The sequence below is a fragment of the Pelophylax lessonae genome (genome assembly GCF_965119305.1).
Source record: "Pelophylax lessonae genome assembly, chromosome: 6".
NCBI classification, from domain to species: domain Eukaryota; kingdom Metazoa; phylum Chordata; class Amphibia; order Anura; family Ranidae; genus Pelophylax; species Pelophylax lessonae.
This window is the reverse complement of record NC_138773.1, coordinates 85,663,278-85,682,704: the sequence shown is the minus strand read 5'-3', so window position 1 is coordinate 85,682,704 and position 19,427 is coordinate 85,663,278. Positions and strand designations below refer to the sequence as shown.

Here is a 19,427-nt window from a genome sequence, read left to right as displayed (position 1 = left end):
TAGCAATGAAGTCCCTCTGCTGCTTCCACACCAGCTGCTCGTCACTGATCATAGGGGATCATTTATGCTGTGCTCTAACAAAAGAAAAAATGCAGCATCATAGCGTAACTCTGTATTATGCCAAAACCCCCCCGTAAAAGTTACACTTACAACCCTCAGACGAAGCTGTAATGACGAAACGCATCAGTTCGTGACTACACGGCGAACATGGACGTCAGCGCGCCACCTGGAGGTTACGAACAAGGTGTCTAGCAGCCGCTGGAGCTTGGCGAGGGCACTGTACCATCCGAAGGTAAAACCTGACAGATTTGCACAATTTATACACATGCTTGCAGTAACTGACATCTTGTAAGTACAGGGGGTTTTGGCATAATAAATTTCATACAGAGTTACACTATGGTGCAGTGTTTTATTTTTTGAGAAAGCATAAATTATCCCCTATGATCAGTGACGAGCAGCTGGTGTGGAAGCAGCAGAGAGATATCATGCTATATGCCTTACACTTGCCTATTTTGGGTAAAAGTTTAATCCACAGGGAACAGGACGCACTTGTGGTGACTTAAGATAAAGATTTCGGCTGAACTCGATTTATGTATGCTACTATTTCATTAGACTGTCTTCTCACACATATGGTGGACTATCATTTTTATGTGCAACCGAGGGACAGAAAAGCTGATTGTTATAAGATTTATTCTTCACATGCTTTAGTTCATCCTATGCTATGGGAGCACTGCTCAATTGTGCTGAACTTTTTTTTAGAATCAACTCTTGAGACCCTGCCTAACTTCACAGAGGGGTTGCAAATCTTAGCAGGAGACTTTAATTTTGTAATAGACCCACTCCAGACTCCTCCAACACCAAGTCCCTTCTGTCAGCAGCCATACGTAAATGTGTCAAAAAATGTTTAAACTTCTATCAGCCCACAGGTATTTGGCGAATACATCACCCCTCCTCCAAAGATTGCTTGTATTAGCAGTCCAAATCACCTATACCTTCAATGACTTTCTTTTTATAGCATTGTTAACTTTAAACCACTACACACTCGAATACTGGTAGTATCAGCCTATCCTATCACGCCCCAGTTACAGTAACACTGTCACTTGCAGACTCAGCACCATCTTCCTGGTACAAGTGTCTCAATGATTCCCTCTTGAAAGACCCAGCATTAGTGGCAGATCTGATGATTTTGACATTTACTTCTCCACAAATGTCAGCTTGGACACCCCACATCATACAGTGTGAACTTAGCCCTCTATCAGTAATAAATATCAGGAATCTGGGTACAAAAGTGTAACTCTCTGGTACCACACCTAATTCCTTACTATTTATTTTGGTTTCGGTGAGGCACGTAAATGTTGGCAAAGGTAACTTTATGAGTACAAATAAAGCCCTTACGAAAGAGGCAGTGCCCTTTGTAATCATCAATGGGTAGTTGGAGGACTGTTTGCGGAAGTGAAATGCCAATACCCATCAACTTTTTTGTCTGGGAAGCCTGCATGGAAAGGAGTAGTGAAGTAGTGAAAACAATGCCCTCTATTCCATTGAACTATCATAGGCAACAGTTTATGTGAACTTTAAGAAAAAAAAAGTATAGACAACTTTGGACACGTTTTCCTACTGTAATTGACTTTGTGATGTTCACACATGTAACCCACTATTTGCCTCTATCTTAGTTATTTTTAATGCATTTGTATCAATAAAGTTGTTGTATACTTTTTTTTTTACATAAAAGATCACATACATTATTGCCTATAATAGTCCCATGGAATAGAGGGCATTGTTTTCGGTATAGGATATTTGGGTGATGACATTCTCATCACACTCTATCATATTTCTGCTTGAGTAGTGAAGCACTGGTCTTTCATCGGAGGGGGTCCGTGGGCAGAGAAGTGTGGTTCCTGGAGGAAAGCTACTTGTGCTTTTATAGAAGTCATTAAGGATCATGAAGCGTTTTTCCAGGGTACCCTGGCAACAAACATTATACTGTATGTGTATTTGGAAGGTCAACAAGTTTGTACGAAGACCTCACTAAAAGCAGACAGTAAAAAGTTAGAGTTAGCTACAACTAGTAATGGGGGGGGGGGCTAGGACTGGGAGGAGTGTGTGAGGGGGCAATAATGCAGGTATACTTGGGGGCAGGGATGACCCACATACAAGTATTCCTAGGCAACTCTAGCTTAGTTTATGGGGATATTTAAAAGAGGGGGTAAATTAAACTTAAAGTCATTGTAAAGACAGACAGTTTTTTTTTTTTATCTAAATGCATTCTTTGCATTAAGATAAAAAGCCTTCTGTATGCAGCAGTCCCCCTCAGCCCCTCTAAGTCCTGGTTCACACTTATGCGATGCAGGAACCCTGCGAATCTACTGCAGGTTCCCGCATCGCATTCCCAGCACAGGCAGTTCACACTGCCATATGCAAATCGCTGGGGGTGTAAATTCCAAGTTAACAACACCCCCAGATCAGTTCACATATTGCAGTGCAATCTGACATTCGGACATGAATCGGATCGCATAGGTGTAAAACACCATGCAATCAGATTCTGCAGCGGACCCAAAAAAGGGCCCGGTACGTGTTTGTACCGAATCAGATGCAAATTCAGCCATACTATCTGTATGGCTGAATTTGCATCGCACAGACATCGCATGCGAGCCTAATACTTACCTGAGGTCCATCCAGATCCAGCAATGTTGCAGGAGTGTCTTGGCTTCCCTGCACTCCCCTCCTTATTGGGTGAGACAGCAGCGTGGTGCAACTGGCCCCCGCTGCTGTCAATCAAAGTCAGTCAGCCAATGGTGAGAGAAAAGGGGTGGGGAGGGGCAGTGGCTATGTGTCTGAATGGACACGGGGAGCTCTGGCTGAGCTCAGGTGCCCACCATAGCAAGCTGCTTGCTGTGTGGGAACTCATCAGGAGGGAGAGGTCAGGAGCACAGAAGAGGCCCCAGAGAAGAGGAGGATCTGGGCTGCTCTGTGCAAATCCCCTGCACAGAGCAGGTAAGTAGAACATGTTTGTTATTTTTAACTAAAAAAAAACTGAGACTTTAGCAGTATCCAGGGAATACCTCAAAGGGGTAAGTTGTAGAGCAATGAGTGAGGGACTCCAGGACCACCGATATGGAAGATATCCAAAAGTTACAATATGCAAAAAGGTTCCTGATATTGTTTATAACTACATACACTATATTACCAAAAGTATTGGGACACCTGCCATTACACGTACATGAACTTTAATGGCATCCTAGTTTTAGTCTGTAGGACAGCTTCAACTCTTCTGGGAAGGCTGTCCACAAGGTTTAGGAGTGTGTCTATGGGAATATCTGACCATTCTTTCAGAAGCACATTTGTCAGGTTAGACACTGGGAGAAGGTCGGGCTCTGCACTCTAATTCATCCCGAAGGTGTTCTATCGGGTTGAGGTCGGGACTCTGTGCAGGCCAGTCAAATGACTTCACCCCAAACTCGCTCATACATGGACCTAATCATATCGTAATTAAATGTTATTAAAAGTTAACTTTCCTTTTTAATCTGCGGCTCTGTAATTTTCTCAAAATGCAATGCAATATGGCTACCTGGAGTGGTTTTGTACACAGAATGTGTACTGACCACACCCCAGAAACATAATTTCTTGCTTGTCTCACTGATTTTCCCAAAAATCTGCACTAAGATACAAGTCATATTTCTGGCATCCCCTGCAACTCAAATGTCATTTTTAGTGAGATACACCCAAAAGGAACACGTCTAAATGGATGCAGGCCCTGCAGGTTTTCTCATTAGTGCTCTGCAGCTGCACAGCTGAATGATAACTATGAAACCACTCCCATTAGACTTACTCAGCACAGAGGCACAGAGGAACAAACAGGGGTTTCTTAAGAATAACAAAGGAAAGGAATCTGCAACAAAGTTTGTTAAAATCCTTGCAATGTACACAGATCACCCAGAGGAAAATGTTTTTATCACTTGTGCTATTCTATGTGACAGACAAACAATACACAATGAATCATACTTAAATTAGGCTGCACAAAGTTTCATATATATATATATTTTTAACATACCTGAGAGAGTTGGTGGCCTCATTGTTGATAGAGAGGCTCTGGTCTGATGTACCCATCTGAGACTTCAAGAGTTTCAGTTCTGATGTTAGCTAATTGAAAAAATATATATTTTAATACAATTATAAATGCAACGCCATTATAAATTGCTTCCTATGCGCTAAAAAACAGTACGGCAGAGATGGTCAACTTTCTTTATATGGGGGGCCTTAGGTCTGGCACACAGCTACAAAATACTGTAGCTGACTTTTCTTAAAAGGACACTTACCTGTCTAGGAATCCAGCGCTGTTCTCACCTAGGCAGGTTCTTCGCTGGTCTTCGGGCCCCTCGTGCTGGTATGTTTACTAGGGGAAGCCGGCTGTGACTCTTTGTGGCTTCATAGCTGGCTTCCCACTGAACTGTGAATGATCCCGCAACCCTCTGCAACCTGAAACAAGTCCCAGGAGGCTGCAGGCAAAGGGGGGGGGGAGCAAACTTTTCCTCAGATTGCCTAGGAAATCTGAGTGGAAGTGGGAGTATGTACCTTTCAAAACTAAGTACTCACTCCCTTAAAAAAAGGATTTGCCAGATATAGCAGAGGAGGGCATAAAGCTAGAATTTCACTTTAGGCCAAAGTTTCACTTTAACAAGCTACTGCTGAAATAATAGTAATATAATCAATATCATAAGTACATATATTGTAATACTTATATTTCACACAGTAGATGTTTAAATTTGTTTTTAGTGTGGGTGTGGTTTCAGAATTAAGATGACTGCATTTTCAACAGCAGCTCTTTTTTTTCTTGTTAGATAATTTTTTTTAAATATGCTAAATTTTTATATTGAAAACATATGTTAAAGTAGGTGCAATTTTTGCTGCATTTTCAATGCATTTCAACTTGAAGGTGTGTTTTTTTTTTTTTTTTTTCAGACAAAAAAAATAATATTAATTTAAATTCATGATAATAATTAGAAAGTTGAATATAACACAATCGTATATATTTAAAAAAAAAAATGTAATTTTCGATTTTAGCCAACTGCAGCCTAAATTTTCGCTTTCGGCACCAAAATTTCCATTTGGTGCACCTCAAACGGATATGATCATGGTATAAACTGAAAATCGAAGGAACAGAACAAACCGACACTTCTAAAAGTTTCTATCTCTGGTGCCCCTCCACTGTACTCACTGGTTCCAGCTGCTGACCCCAACAAAACTACAGAACAAAATCGATGTAGGGTTTGGCTTGAAGAACCACAGAGTACAGCACGATACACAGGATATTAGATCCTAGAAAATTCTATGGATGAAAAAAGTGCAAAGCTGCACAGGTAAGGGGAAAGAAAACGGTTTGGTCTTTTCTTTACCGATGCACGGTTTATCAAAAGTTAATTTTTGCAGTAACACAAACCTAAAGCTGGCTACAGACCAGTACAGTTTTGACAGATTTTTTTTGTTTTTAGAACACTTGTTCACTTTCCCTAATAGTTGGATTCAAAATCTTTGACTGTTTGACTAGTGACAAAATAAAATCTAAGGAGCAAGGAGGACAAAATTTACCAGTGTATGACCAGCTTAATTGTACAAGTCTTGCTTCAGTAAAGTGAATACAAATCAGCTGGAATGAGTTACAGCACAGTTTATTGGATAAGTCTAACAGTATTGGACACAAGGTGATTGACAAAGAAATCCACAACCTTTCTGTGTATGAAAACTGAAAAATGTATGTTCTTTTACCGAACAAAACAGTAGCCAAGCTTATACAAAGTGTTGAAACCATCATAACTGTTGAACAACAACTGCAATAATAACCATTGCTAAGCTGGACATACACCAGTAGAAATTTGTTTGAAAATCTTAATTTTTTTTTTTCGTTTGTTCAAATTGCTAATGGTTAGTGTGTTCAAATCAACCTTCATTTTTAACCGTAGTGATATATATATATATATATATATATATATATATATATATATATATAGATGAATATATGGCTTGAGAGTCAAGAATCAAAGGTCACTTGAAATGTAATTTCCTGCCCTGTAAAGTGATTCCCTCACATTCTGTTCACCAGTTTCAGAGTGAATCTAACAGCATCAAATAATAGAGCCATGAAGTTGTTTGCATTTCTCTTTAGAACAGGACAAAATTAGAAACTCTCAGTAGCAGAAAGATGCCAGGTGCCATCAATTATTTATAGAAAAAAACAAAGAAAACATGGTTCCTGTGAAGGCCTCTTAGTCCATGTAAAAAAGAAGGGAAATGGGCCGCTCAGCTGAGACGTGGCTAATCAGGTGCCTATTGATCAAATAATGAGCATATAAAGAAAAAAGGGGAGGTATCTGTAAATGTGATGGAAACAAAATTGCCTCCAAAACCTCTTCACAGAACCAAAAAAGGTGATCAGATATAGACCCAAATAATTGCACTGAGATAGCTGAGTAAAGTGAAAATTGTGTAAAACAGTTTATTGAAGCACTTATGCCTGGTGGATGACCATAGAACACACATGGACACAATACATAATAAAATAATAAAAACAAGTACATGCAGTGGATGGCATCACAAACAGACCACAATGACAGAATAATATGGGTACTGACGGAAAAAATCAAAAGTATTGGGCCACATCCATATGATTGAAAATACAATGCCTGCAGTGTTCCTGAATGGGAATTCCGTGTGATTGAAAATAGCTAGATCTTGATTAGGCACTATAAGTGGCAAAACCCCCTATAAATAGATGATTGAAGCAAAAAACCAAAAGAAGGAGAAAAAAATCCCCTGAAATAGATATGGATCCAAAAATTGGAGATTGAGTGGTATTTCAATTGCTCCTGAGATAGGAGATTGGTGCTGGCTGGACGATAAGGACTCCAAATAATGATGATGTCCGTCAGAATATGAACCAACGCAACAACAGGTGTAGCAATCTTCTCCAATTTTGCATGAGCATTGATAAAGCGATTGCCAACCGACCGTTCAATAGTGAGGTTACCTGTCCCACATGCAGTGGGGGAGCAGGTGAAAGGGTCTTTGAGTGCTGGCAAGTAGGAGAGATTATAGACCTTGAAGTCGTGAAATATATGTGAAAAGTCCGTACCTCCGTGTGTGAATCGGCGGTGACCCGGCGGCTTGTGCAGTCTCACAGCGGCGTAGTCCCATTCAGCGCTTGCTCCAGCCGAGTCTCTAGACAGTGACGGACAGGTCCGTGCCGGACGGTCTCACGTCACATCCGGTAGCGGCGAGCAGCGTAGCCAGGGAAGCCGTAGCCGACCAAGTGCTGTGGGGGTCACCTTCACACGTCAAGGAGGTTGGTCGTAGTGATGCAGTCCAACTGGAAAGGCTGACGCGTTTCACCGACTAAGTCGGTTTCATCGGAGCTGATTAGAAGGGAGCCATGGATTCCCATTTATAACAGACAATAATTAATTGATCACATTCAGGTGAATGAAAATTAACCCGTGGCCATCAACATGTTTTAACATCATTTGACCACCAGGTGTCAGTATGCTGCTTGTACATTCAAAGGGAAGCCATAATAACTCCATAGGACTTTACTTGTACAATGCACATCTCCACGGCAACTAACACAGGACCATGCCGGGTCCTAGGAGCCACTCAGCATGGCCGAGTATAGCCACAACATGTTAATGCACAATTTAGAAAAAATTGATTAAAAAGATAGGGGCCTCTTGAAGCCCGATATAACCATATCAGTAGAAGAGGCGGGGTTACTTGGAAAAGCGGAAACACAAATGAAAGTAAATTACAATGTGCATTCAAAATCAAACTAGAGGATTAGAAGACCCAGAGGTAACAAGTGCTGCAAATAGTCACACAATCGAAGATCTACTATCATAAAGGGGAACCTAGTAAGAAAAATACTATTACTATATATGTCCTCAAACTACCACTAGTTCCCCATGTTATGGGGACAGTTAGGTACATTATTAAACAGGGCCATATAATAACCCAGAGCGTATTCACGCCATTAGTGATGGCCGGGATACCTAGGATTCCCTAGGGGGAGGAAGACCCAGATCAGAGTACCCACGTAAAGAGTCATATCAATAATATGCTCATACTAAACGAGAATCTGATAATGGGTCAGGACATAAAAGTAATTAATGAACTGATAAAAGAGAGGGAATAGTCAGAGGGGATGTAGATGGCAGATTTATCACTTATGGGGTAATTTACTTTCATTTGTGTTTCCGCTTTTCCAAGTAACCCCGCCTCTTCTACTGATATGGTTATATCGGGCTTCCAGAGGCCCCTATCTTTTTAATCAATTTTTTCTAAATTGTGCATCAACATGTTGTGGCTATACTCGGCCATGCTGAGTGGCTCCTAGGACCCGGCATGGTCCTGTGTTAGTTGCCGTGGAGATGTGCATTGTACAAGTAAAGTCCTATGGAGTTATTATGGCTTCCCTTTGAATGTACAAGCAGCATACTGACACCTGGTGGTCAAATGATGTTAAAACATGTTGATGGCCACGGGTTAATTTTCATTCACCTGAATGTGATCAATTAATTATTGTCTGTTATAAATGGGAATCCATGGCTCCCTTCTAATCAGCTCCGATGAAACCGACTTAGTCGGTGAAACGCGTCAGCCTTTCCAGTTGGACTGCATCACTACGACCAACCTCCTTGACGTGTGAAGGTGACCCCCACAGCACTTGGTCGGCTACGGCTTCCCTGGCTACGCTGCTCGCCGCTACCGGATGTGACGTGAGACCGTGCGGCACGGACCTGTCCGTCACTGTCTAGAGACTCGGCTGGAGCAAGCGCTGAATGGGACTACGCCGCTGTGAGACTGCACAAGCCGCCGGGTCACCGCCGATTCACACACGGAGGTACGGACTTTTCACATATATTTCACGACTTCAAGGTCTATAATCTCTCCTACTTGCCAGCACTCAAAGACCCTTTCACCTGCTCCCCCACTGCATGTGGGACAGGTAACCTCACTATTGAACGGTCGGTTGGGAATCGCTTTATCAATGCTCATGCAAAATTGGAGAAGATTGCTACACCTGTTGTTGCGTTGGTTCATATTCTGACGGACATCATCATTATTTGGAGTCCTTATCGTCCAGCCAGCACCAATCTCCTATCTCAGGAGCAATTGAAATACCACTCAATCTCCAATTTTTGGATCCATATCTATTTCAGGGGATTTTTTTCTCCTTCTTTTGGTTTTTTGCTTCAATCATCTATTTATAGGGGTTTTTGCCACTTATAGTGCCTAATCAAGATCTAGCTATTTTCAATCACACGAAATTCCCATTCAGGAACACTTCAGGCATTGTATTTTCAATCATATGGATGTGGCCCAATACTTCTGATTTTTTTCCGTCAGTACCCATATTATTCTGTCATTGTGGGTCTGTTTGTGATGCCATCCACTGCATGTACTTGTTTTTATTATTTTATTATGTATTGTGTCCATGTGTGTTCTATGGTCATCCACCAGGCATAACAGCCATCAATTATTTGACAAGGTAGCAACCTCTGACCTCATAATGGTCAAGCTGAAGAGTCAAATTTAGACAAACTAAGCAACGCTAAATACAATTAAATCATGTATATGCAGCCTAAATTACTTTAATATTTAGGAATAGGGATTGGCTCAGGTGTGTTCAGATCCTAGTCCCAACCCACCTAAGCAATCCCGCCAGAAAGCAGTCACTGCACACCCCCAATCATAAGCAGCAAGACATTTCCTGGCCCTGGCCTGCACATACACAAGCCCAGACTAGGCTGCTCACGACTGGTGGTGTACAATGACAGCTTCCTGGTGGGATTGCTCAGATGGGTTGGGACTAGGATCCGAACCCACCTAAGTCAATCCCTATTTAAGACCAAATTCAAATTCTATTATTTGCCAAATTGTGTGCCTGTTTCCCTTTAATCTAGTGAGTTTCTGCATGTTTAAGTGCTCTTTTTCAATGACAAATTCTCTTTATAGCTAGAAATGTCACAGGCAGCTCTCAAACAGCCACAAATAAAGGAAGCCTGGCTCTGTTTTCTCTTCAGAGGAGAGCAATCATAGAAGTGCCTCAGCCCATGTCTGTATGTGCTTTCCAAATAGATCTGATTCCTATGGCTTTGATATCTTGGATCTTGTGGAAATAAGTCCACTATACCTTTCTCCAGTGAAATCAGTAAAGGCTTCAACTTTCATCTTTTAAACAAATGATAGAGAGAAAAGGCTGGACTGTCAATTCACTCCAAGCTAAGGGATACCTATCTCAATTATTGCTCAAGGGTCCTCAACTTTAGAAGCATATTCAATTTAAAATGTATGAGAATTTCCCCCTTGAGCTTTTTAGCATCATTCAAGGCATCAGCAGACCAAGAAGCTTGACAATACCTATTTGTACACTAAATCTTTTGGCCTTGTGAATAAAAGCAGAGGGGATTGTGTGAGTAGGGTTGTATATTAAACACAAGCAGGTGTGTGTACTGCCACCACACTGGGTCACACCACCCTCTAACATAAAACACTTAGCATTTTACTCTGGAACAGCAGATGGCTTTTATCTAGAATACAGCCGCCGTGGCTTCATTGCTTCAAATTATCCTTAATTAAACGTCAGAATTTGATGTTAATGACACATTAAGTGTTTTATCTTGTACTTATTGTTACAGGGAAAAATAGAGAAAATTACTTTATCTGACCTTGTGGTCATTTTTCCCAGCATTTTTACAAACATCGCTCATTTTATTCCTGCATATGTTATGGATGCTGTCACACATACTTGAGGTAGACTGTAGCATAGCTAATAAATTAAAGATTTTTTTTTTTTTTTTTTTTGTAACAATGGCATAGTACTGGTATTGTGGACAATTTACTGCCAGCCATTTAAGGAAAAATAAGCACATAAAAAGTTAGAAGTAAATAAAATGACGTGCTAAAAGACAAGAGATGATTACATCCAATTTTGCTGATACAGTAATAGCCAAAATCAGATCGGTAAACCATAGTACGTAAAACTAGATTGCTAGTTTTTGATTGCTTTTGTACAGTACACAAAACAAATCATCTGCCATAAATGGTAATTTACAGACACCCAAATCTAACCAATCTCAAGGGGAAAAGAAATAAAAAAATCAATAGCCAGAAAATTATTTTCCAAGCCAAAACCTACTGTTTTTCCAAGAGAAGGATATCATAGACACATTTTCCCACCATGAAAATACAGTGCCATGAAAAAGTATTCATACCCCTTGACATTTTTCACATTTTGCCATGTTACAATTAAAAACATAAATGTATTTTTTTGTGACAGGCCAACACAAATTGTGAAGTGGAAGGAAAATGATTAATGGTTTTCAAATCTTTGTACAAATAAATATCTGAAAAATGTTGTGTGCATTTGTATTCAGCCCCCTTTAGGGCTCTTTCACACGGGCGTTCCTTTTTTTTTTGCCCGATCAGGTCCTTTTTTTTTTTTTGTAACGGACACAGATGACACTTGTGTCATCCGGTCCGTATGTCTGTTTTTCATCCCATCCGTTTGCGGATGAAAAACTGACATAATGCATGTCTATGTAAAAACGGATGTCTGCGGATGACACCACTGACATCAGTTTTTGCTTCAGTTCCGGTTTTTGAAAGGAAGAAAAAATAGGCTTCTTTCACACGGTCCGCCTCCGCAGGCGGATCCGTGTTGCTCAGCGGGGATCGATCCGCGATCCCCGCTGAGCCGGGCGGATGACAGCTCCGTCTCCGCTTGCAGTGCGGAGAGGGAGGTGTCACAGCACCCGCTGCCCTCTATGGGGGATCGGAGAGCGGACCGCTTGTCCGCTCTCATCAGATCCGCTCCGCTCCGATTACTGAACGGATGGAAAAATAGGGTTTCCATCCGTCCAGATTTCAGCACAGGATCGGATGCGGATGGCAGCGGGTTTCAGCGGAGGTGACCTCCGCTGACACCCGCTGCCCCATAGAGCTGCATGGAGGATCCGATGAAAAAAAACTGACAGGCGGATCTGATCGGACCGCCCGTGTGAAAGAGCCCATAGGGTTCTCCTCCGTTCAAAAAAAACTGAACTGAACTGACAAAAAACGGATGTCAGAGGATGATCATCCTCTGACATCCGTATTTACATAGAGATACATTATGTCCGTTTTTCATCCGCAAACGGATGGGATGAAAAACGGACATACGGAACGCCCGTGTGAAAGAGTCCTTACTCTGCTACCCCTGCAATCTATCAGAACCAATTGCCTTCAGAAGTTACCTAATTAGCAAATAGGTTGCACCTGTGTGTAATTTAATCTCAGTATAAATGCATAAATGCAGCTGTTCTGTGAATCCCTCAAAGGTTTGTTACAGAACCTTAAGCTGGCCATACATTATACAATTTTCTTGTTCAATTTCCTTTAGATTTACCTTTAACTATGTAATACAAGGGCCTGCCTGATTGCATACAAATTGAAAGTGTTTAGGGTTGATATTATATGGTTTTGGTAAATCTAAAGGAAAATTGTACAAGAAAATTGTATAATGTATGGCCAGCCTTAGTGAACAAACAGCATCAAGCAGGCCAAGGAACACACCAGACAGGGATAAAGTTGTGGAAATGTTTGAAGTATAACTCCACTTTTGTTGAGAAAAAAAAAAAACATTTCCCTCTGTGTGATCTATGTACAGTGCAAGGATTTTAACAAACTTTGTTGCAGATTCAGACCTTTTGATATTATGAAGAAATCACTGTTCCTCTGGGCTGAATGAGTCTAATGGGCATGGTGTCATAATTATCAACCAGCTGCTGCACCTTGCAGGGCTTTGAGGAAAATTACAGGGTCTGCATCCCTTTAGGTGTTATTTCCCTTTTGGGAGTATCTTACCAAAAATTTAATTTTTGTTGCAGGGGATAAAAAAACTGACTTGTATCAGTGTAGACTTTGGGAAAAATCAGTGAGCCGGAGTTCTCTACACATTTTGTGTACAGAACACCTCCAGGTAGCCATAATGCGTTGCACTTGCTGCAGATTGGAAAGATATTATTTAAGAACATTAAATTACAATATGACTTATGTCACAGATGAATAGGCTATATACAGTGCCTTGCAAAAGTATTCGGCCTCCTTGAGCTTTGCGACCTTTTGCCACATTTCAGGCTTCAAACATAAAGATATAAAACTGTAATTTTTTTGTGAAGAATCAACAAGTGGGACACAATCATGAAGTGGAACAAAATTTATTGAATATTTCGAACTATTTTAACAAATAAAAAACAAAAATTGGGCGTGCAAAATTTTTCAGCCCCCTTAAGTTAATACTTTGTAGCGCCACCTTTTGCTGCGATTATAGCTGTAAGTCGCTTGGGGTATGTCTCTATCAGTTTTGCACATCGAGAGACTGAAATTTTTGCCCATTCCTCCTTGCAAAACAGCTCGAGCTCAGTGAGGTTGGATGGAGAGCGTTTGTGAACAGCAGTTTTCAGTTCTTTCCACAGATTCTCGATTGGATTCAGGTCTGGACTTTGACTTGGCCATTCTAACACCTGGATATGTTTATTTGTGAACCATTCCATTGTAGATTTTGCTTTATGTTTTGGATCATTGTCTTGTTGGAAGACAAATCTCCGTCCCAGTCTCAGGTCTTTTGCAGACTCCATCAGGTTTTCTTCCAGAATGGTCCTGTATTTGGCTCCATCCATCTTCCCATCAATTTTAACCATCTTCCATGTCCCTGCTGAAGAAAAACAGTACCAAACCATGATGCTGCCACCATGTTTAACAGTGGGGATGGTGTGTTCAGGGTGATTAGCTGTGATGCTTTTACGACAAGCATAACGTTTTGCATTGTTGCCAAAAAGTTCGATTTTGGTTTCATCTGACCAGAGCACCTTCTTCCACATGTTTGGTGTGTCTCCAAGGTGGCTTGTGGCAAACTTTAAACTACACCTTTTATGGATATCTTTAAGAAATGGCTTTCTTCTTGCCACTCTTCCATAAAGACCAGATTTGTGCAGTATACAACTGATTGTTGTCCTATGGACAGAGTCTCCCACCTCAGCTGTAGATCTCTGCAGTTCATCCAGAGTGATCATGGGCCTCTTGGCTGCATCTCTGATCAGTCTTCTCCTTGTATGAGCTGAAAGTTTAGAGGGACGGCCAGGTCTTCGTAGATTTGCTGTGGTCTGATACTCCTTCCATTTCAATATTATCGCTTGCACAGTGCTCTTTGGGATGTTTAAAGCTTGGGAAATCTTTTTGTATCCAAATCCGGCTTTAAACTTCTCCACAACAGTATCTCGGACCTGCCTGGTGTGTTCCTTGTTCTTCATGATGCTCTCTGCGCTTTAAACGGACCTCTGAGACTATCTCAGTGCAGGTGCATTTATATGGAGATTTGAATACACACAGGTGGATTCTATTTATCATCATTAGTCATTTAGGTCAACATTGGATCATTCAGAGATCCTCACTGAACTTCTGGAGAGAGTTTGCTGCACTGAAAGTAAAGGGGCTGAATAATTTTGCACGCCCAATTTTTCAGTTTTTTATTTGTCAACAAAGTTTGAAATATCCAATAAATTTTGTTCCACTTCATGATTGTGTCCCACTTGTTGTTGATTCTTCACAAAAAATTACAGTTTTATATCTTTATGTTTGAAGCCTGAAAGGTGGCAAAAGGTCGCAAAGTTTTCACATTCCAAAAATACATAAAAATAAGGATAATCCACCTCGCAGACCTTTAGTAGCAGCTATGGACAGCATTACTAACCCCTTCTCACAAAATATAGACTAATTTCTTCAGCCTTTGGCACAAGGCCTTCCCTCATACATCAGGGATGGAGTTAATCTTTTAGAACGAACAACAAGCATCCCCCATACAGTAGGTCTTCGAGCTGTATCCCAATTCCTAATGGAAGATCCATCACTTAATTCACAGCAGGCGCAATTTATAGTGGACACCACCAGGTTCTGCTTAACCCACAATCATTTTGAGTTTGATGGGGATGTTTATCTACAGGTAAATGGCACAGCAATGAGGGCAAATTTTGCTCCCAGCTACGCCAATCTTATCATTGGGCTCTGGAAGGGCCAATTACATCTGGCACAACAACCCCTACACCTTCCACATGTTTTTTTAATGGGAGATATAAAGATGGCATTATTGTCCTCTGGGATGGCCCTGTTTTTAGATTTTGTGAGTCATTGCAATGCCAATACATATGGTCTGTCATTCACCTCTCTACATCAGTGGTCCTCAACCCTGGCCTACAGGGCACACTAACAGGCCAGATTTGCAAGATAACTGAAATACATCCCAGGTGATATAATTTGCTGCTCTAGTCTGCATCTCCCCAAGGTAATACTTAAAATCTGGTCTGTTAGTGGGCCCTGAGGACCGGAGTTGAGGACCACTGCTCTACATAATTCAGTTCAACTAGACTTCTTGGACCCTAAGTTTTACCAACAAGAAGGTAAAATATAAGCCAAGAATTACACTAAACCTACGGCCGGCATTTTTGCACTACACAAGTTTTCATCACCCCAGATGGATCAACAATATTCCTATGAGCCAGTTCTGCCGATTATGTAGGAACTGTACCAGTGATGAGGATTATGAAGAACAAAGAATTCTACTGACAAAAAAATGTTTTGAAAAATATTTTCCTGAACCTCTTTTAGAAGAAATGTATACCCTACTTGACAGACCAAACATAAGCTTGCAAAGACACACAGGATTCGGTGAGGCAAGTACCTGTAAATCAATTCCATCATAAAAAATGGAACAGGTACTGACCAAACATTGGCCAACCCTTTTGGAAAATTCACACCTTAAAACCATCTTGCCAATAAAACCCAAGATTGCCTATAGCAGGCATGTCCAACCTGCGGCCCACTGCCCCCTGACAATTTTTTTTTTTTTGCTGGGGAGGAAGTCAGGTCGGGGGCACGGCCACAGCAATTTACAACTAATGGTAGGCAGAGGCTGCCTCGGAGGGGAGGGGGGGGGGCGAGCATGTGCAGTGTTTCTGACTCCTACCACCATGATCACTTCAAATCACTGTAGTGGTCATGGTGGTTAGAGTGTTCCTTTATTATCTCTCAGAAGAAGTAAACCTCTGTATACCGATTCTATTTCATTTGCTCATCCTCTAGTTGTGTTAAATTAGTGCGGGGGGGATGGGCGCGGCAGCGCGGGAAGGGCGCGGCTGCATTTTATTACTTATATACCTTAACTATAGTATATATTTTATATGCGGCCCGAGAAAATTTCTCTACACTCAATGTGGCCCTGAGAAGCCAAAAAGTTGGACACCCATGGCCTATAGGAAGGCTAGGAACATAAAAAAAGTCTAGTGGCCCCTAGTAAGCTCAAATGTTCAGCAAAGCCGCTTAAACAAAAATGATGTCTCATTCCGTTAACAGGTATGTACCAATGCCACAAGGCATTATGCCTTACGTGTAAACATGTTACCCACGGTCAAAAAGAGTTTACTGTCAAAGTCAAAACTTATTCCATTAAGAATTTTTACAATTGTTCCACAGAAGTTGTGGTCTATTGCCTGACTTGTCCTTGTGGCCTATACAGTATTATGTAGGGAGAACTATCTATACCTTGAGGAAGAAGTTCGAGGAACACGGTCGCTTTGTAGAGGGCAGTAAGGAAAGCACAGTGTTACCGACACTTTTTGGAACATCATGAAAAATCCTCTTCAGGACTCAGAGTGTGTTATTGAATCCATACAGGGCACTTTCCCAACAGCAGAGCATTTTAAGCGTCTCTGCCAGAGGGAAACTTTGGATTTACAACTTAGATACCCTCGTGCCGGGTGGGCTCAACGAGGAGATAGAGGTCCATACGCTAATCCGAACCTTCTTTTCGCTCATTCTTCCGTTTCCTTTTTTTATCCCACAATCTATATTTCTCTCCCCTCCATTCATAAAATCTAGGAGCTCAATTATTTCCAGATATCACAAAAGTCCCGTGTGAGCTTGTTCAGATTGTGGATAATTTTTATGTTTTATTTTTCATTCTAATCCTTAAAGGAATTGTAAAGTCATGAAAGTTTTTTATCCTAATGCATTCTATGCATTAAAATAAAAAGCCTTCTGTGTGTAGCAGCCTCCCCAGCACCCCCAAATACTTATCTGTGCACCCTCTCTGTACAGCGATGTCCACGACTCCCTCGGCCGTCCTGGGGTCCTGGGACTTTCCCTCCTGATTGGCTGAAATACAGCTCCATTGGCTTCTGCGGCTGTCAAAGTCAGTGATCCAATCAGGAGAGAGACAGGGTGGGGCTTAACGGCAGCCTCGTGTCTAAATGAACACACAAAGTTGTAGCTTGGCTCGGGTCCCCATAGGAAGCTTCTTGCTGTGGGGCACTCAATAGGATGGAGGGGCCAGGAGCAGAAATGAGGGACCTGAGAAGAGGAGGATCTGGGCTGCTCTGTGCAAAACCAACTGCACAGAGGAGGTAAGTATAACATGTTTGTTTATTTTATTTTTAAAAAACGAGACTTTACAATAACTTTAATTTTTATGATATAAATCTTATGTTTATAATTGTGAACAACTTTAATATTTGGATTTAAAAATGATCCTTATCTCAGTATTAATTGTTTTTTTTATTAAACATTGTTAAACTATAATATATGTAGCAGGATTTCAAGGCATTTGGCCTGATATGGGTCTGCCATTGTTACCAGTAACACTTCCAACACATTTAAGTTGAAAACCCAAGTGTGAGAGCTGAGACAATGACCATTCCGGCATCTTTAGTTTCTTTTGTTTATTTTGTAATGGGGATGGGAGAAGAGAATGAGTGGGATACTCCTCTGGCTCAACTAGGTTTAACTGGGACACTTTGTACAAAAATGTAGCGCTGACGCCAGCTGAATGCCGACCAACGCTTCCTGGCGCTTGAAAATACTGTTTTGCTGAACTGTACTGAAACTTCGACTTTAACTCCTTGGTTAACTCAGAAGATCCAGGACTGTATTAACACTTGACTCTTGACACTCTGTCTAGCTCAAAAGACCTGCGAATGGCTCCCTCCAGCCCTTCACTGACTGAGGTAGCGCCTTGTAACTGCTTGTACTGCTGCAACCCTTAACACTGTACATCTAACTCTTCAGGGCCCAACCACTGGCGCCCCTCTCTGACACTTCAGGGTCCTCTCACTAGACACCCCCTTTACACTAGCTGGCTCCTGGATCCCTGGGAACCTTCATCGGAGTGGTCCCCTCTACACTAGGCAGACCCTCAAAGGCAATTCACAGTACTCACGAATTGGAATGCTTTCCTGGACCTGAACCCCTCCATCTCCGCTGGTCCTCAGCACACCGGATCCTCTCTGCAGCTCTGCTCAGCTCTCTCTGTACTCTCAGGCAGCAACCAAAACACCCGATCCTTCTGACAGGAGAAGAGACAGCCATACTCTCCCTCCTGGGACTCTAATTCCCGCCAAAGACGCTGTGTCATGCATTCCCCTCAAACTTAAACCCACTCCCAGAATCTTCTGCGGCAAAATCTGCCTTCTGGGTTAGATACAGGCCTGAATGAGCCACTCATTGGGTTTCCTCCACTGCCCAATGAGAATCCTCTCATGGAACCAGTGGGGAGACTCCCCTCTCAGCAGCCACACCTGGGAGATATGACAGCCCATCTGAAAAGCATTGCCCTGCTGTTAGGCAGCCAAGGCCCACTATACTTTTGCCTAGCACCTACCTTGTAGGGTGCTACATATACACATACTCTATGTGTGAAACGGTATCTGTAATTCCATTGACGCTGCACTTTATTCTATACCATGCTATATTTTATCAGCATTGATTCCTTAGTTGTAGTGACCCTCGTGGACCTTAGGACCCAGCGGTCACCATATAAGCCGTCACCCAAAATGACGCTGCATAGGCCTGAAGGAGGAGTACATGCTCCGCAAACATGTCGTCCACGTTATCCTATCACATCTGTGAAGTGACGTCAGGACAAGTCACCCGTTCGTTCTCTGGATCCAGGAAATACCAGCATCCACCGGCAGCGTACCCCGAGTCAAAGCCGCAAGAGGCCATCCTGACCTATTGCTTCACTGACAAGGATGTATTGCAGTGCTTTCTACATGACTCAGATTTTTTACCCTTGTGAGTAACAGTCTTTTGATTATAATAAAATCCTATATATGCTGCACTTAGTATGGCGCTTGTGTTTCCTCCTCAGCTATCTCCAAGTTACTTTTTGCTTGCACACTGAACTGCCATCCAAGTGAGCCTACATATGGAATTTTGTTTAATTGATGGAGTTTTTAATAGACTGTTTTCAACTAACAGATTGTAATTAGAACCATTTGGGCACACCAGTACTCCCAGCCTTGCACCAATATCCATGTTTATTGTTGTTAGCGTTAGTTAGTTTTTGCCTGGGC

General features: G+C 41.8%; 1 protein-coding gene across 2 annotated transcripts in view; it reads right to left on the bottom strand.

Moving 5' to 3' along the window:
- MAD1L1 (mitotic arrest deficient 1 like 1) overlaps window positions 1–19,427 on the bottom strand; it is a 1,208,181-nt gene that overhangs the window by 478,380 nt on the left and 710,374 nt on the right. For both annotated transcript variants that reach the window (XM_082260829.1, XM_082260830.1), the window contains exon 14: window positions 4,052–4,140. In XM_082260829.1, coding sequence (XP_082116955.1) covers window positions 4,052–4,140 — 89 coding nt within the window. The remainder of the gene's footprint in view (window positions 1–4,051; window positions 4,141–19,427) is intronic.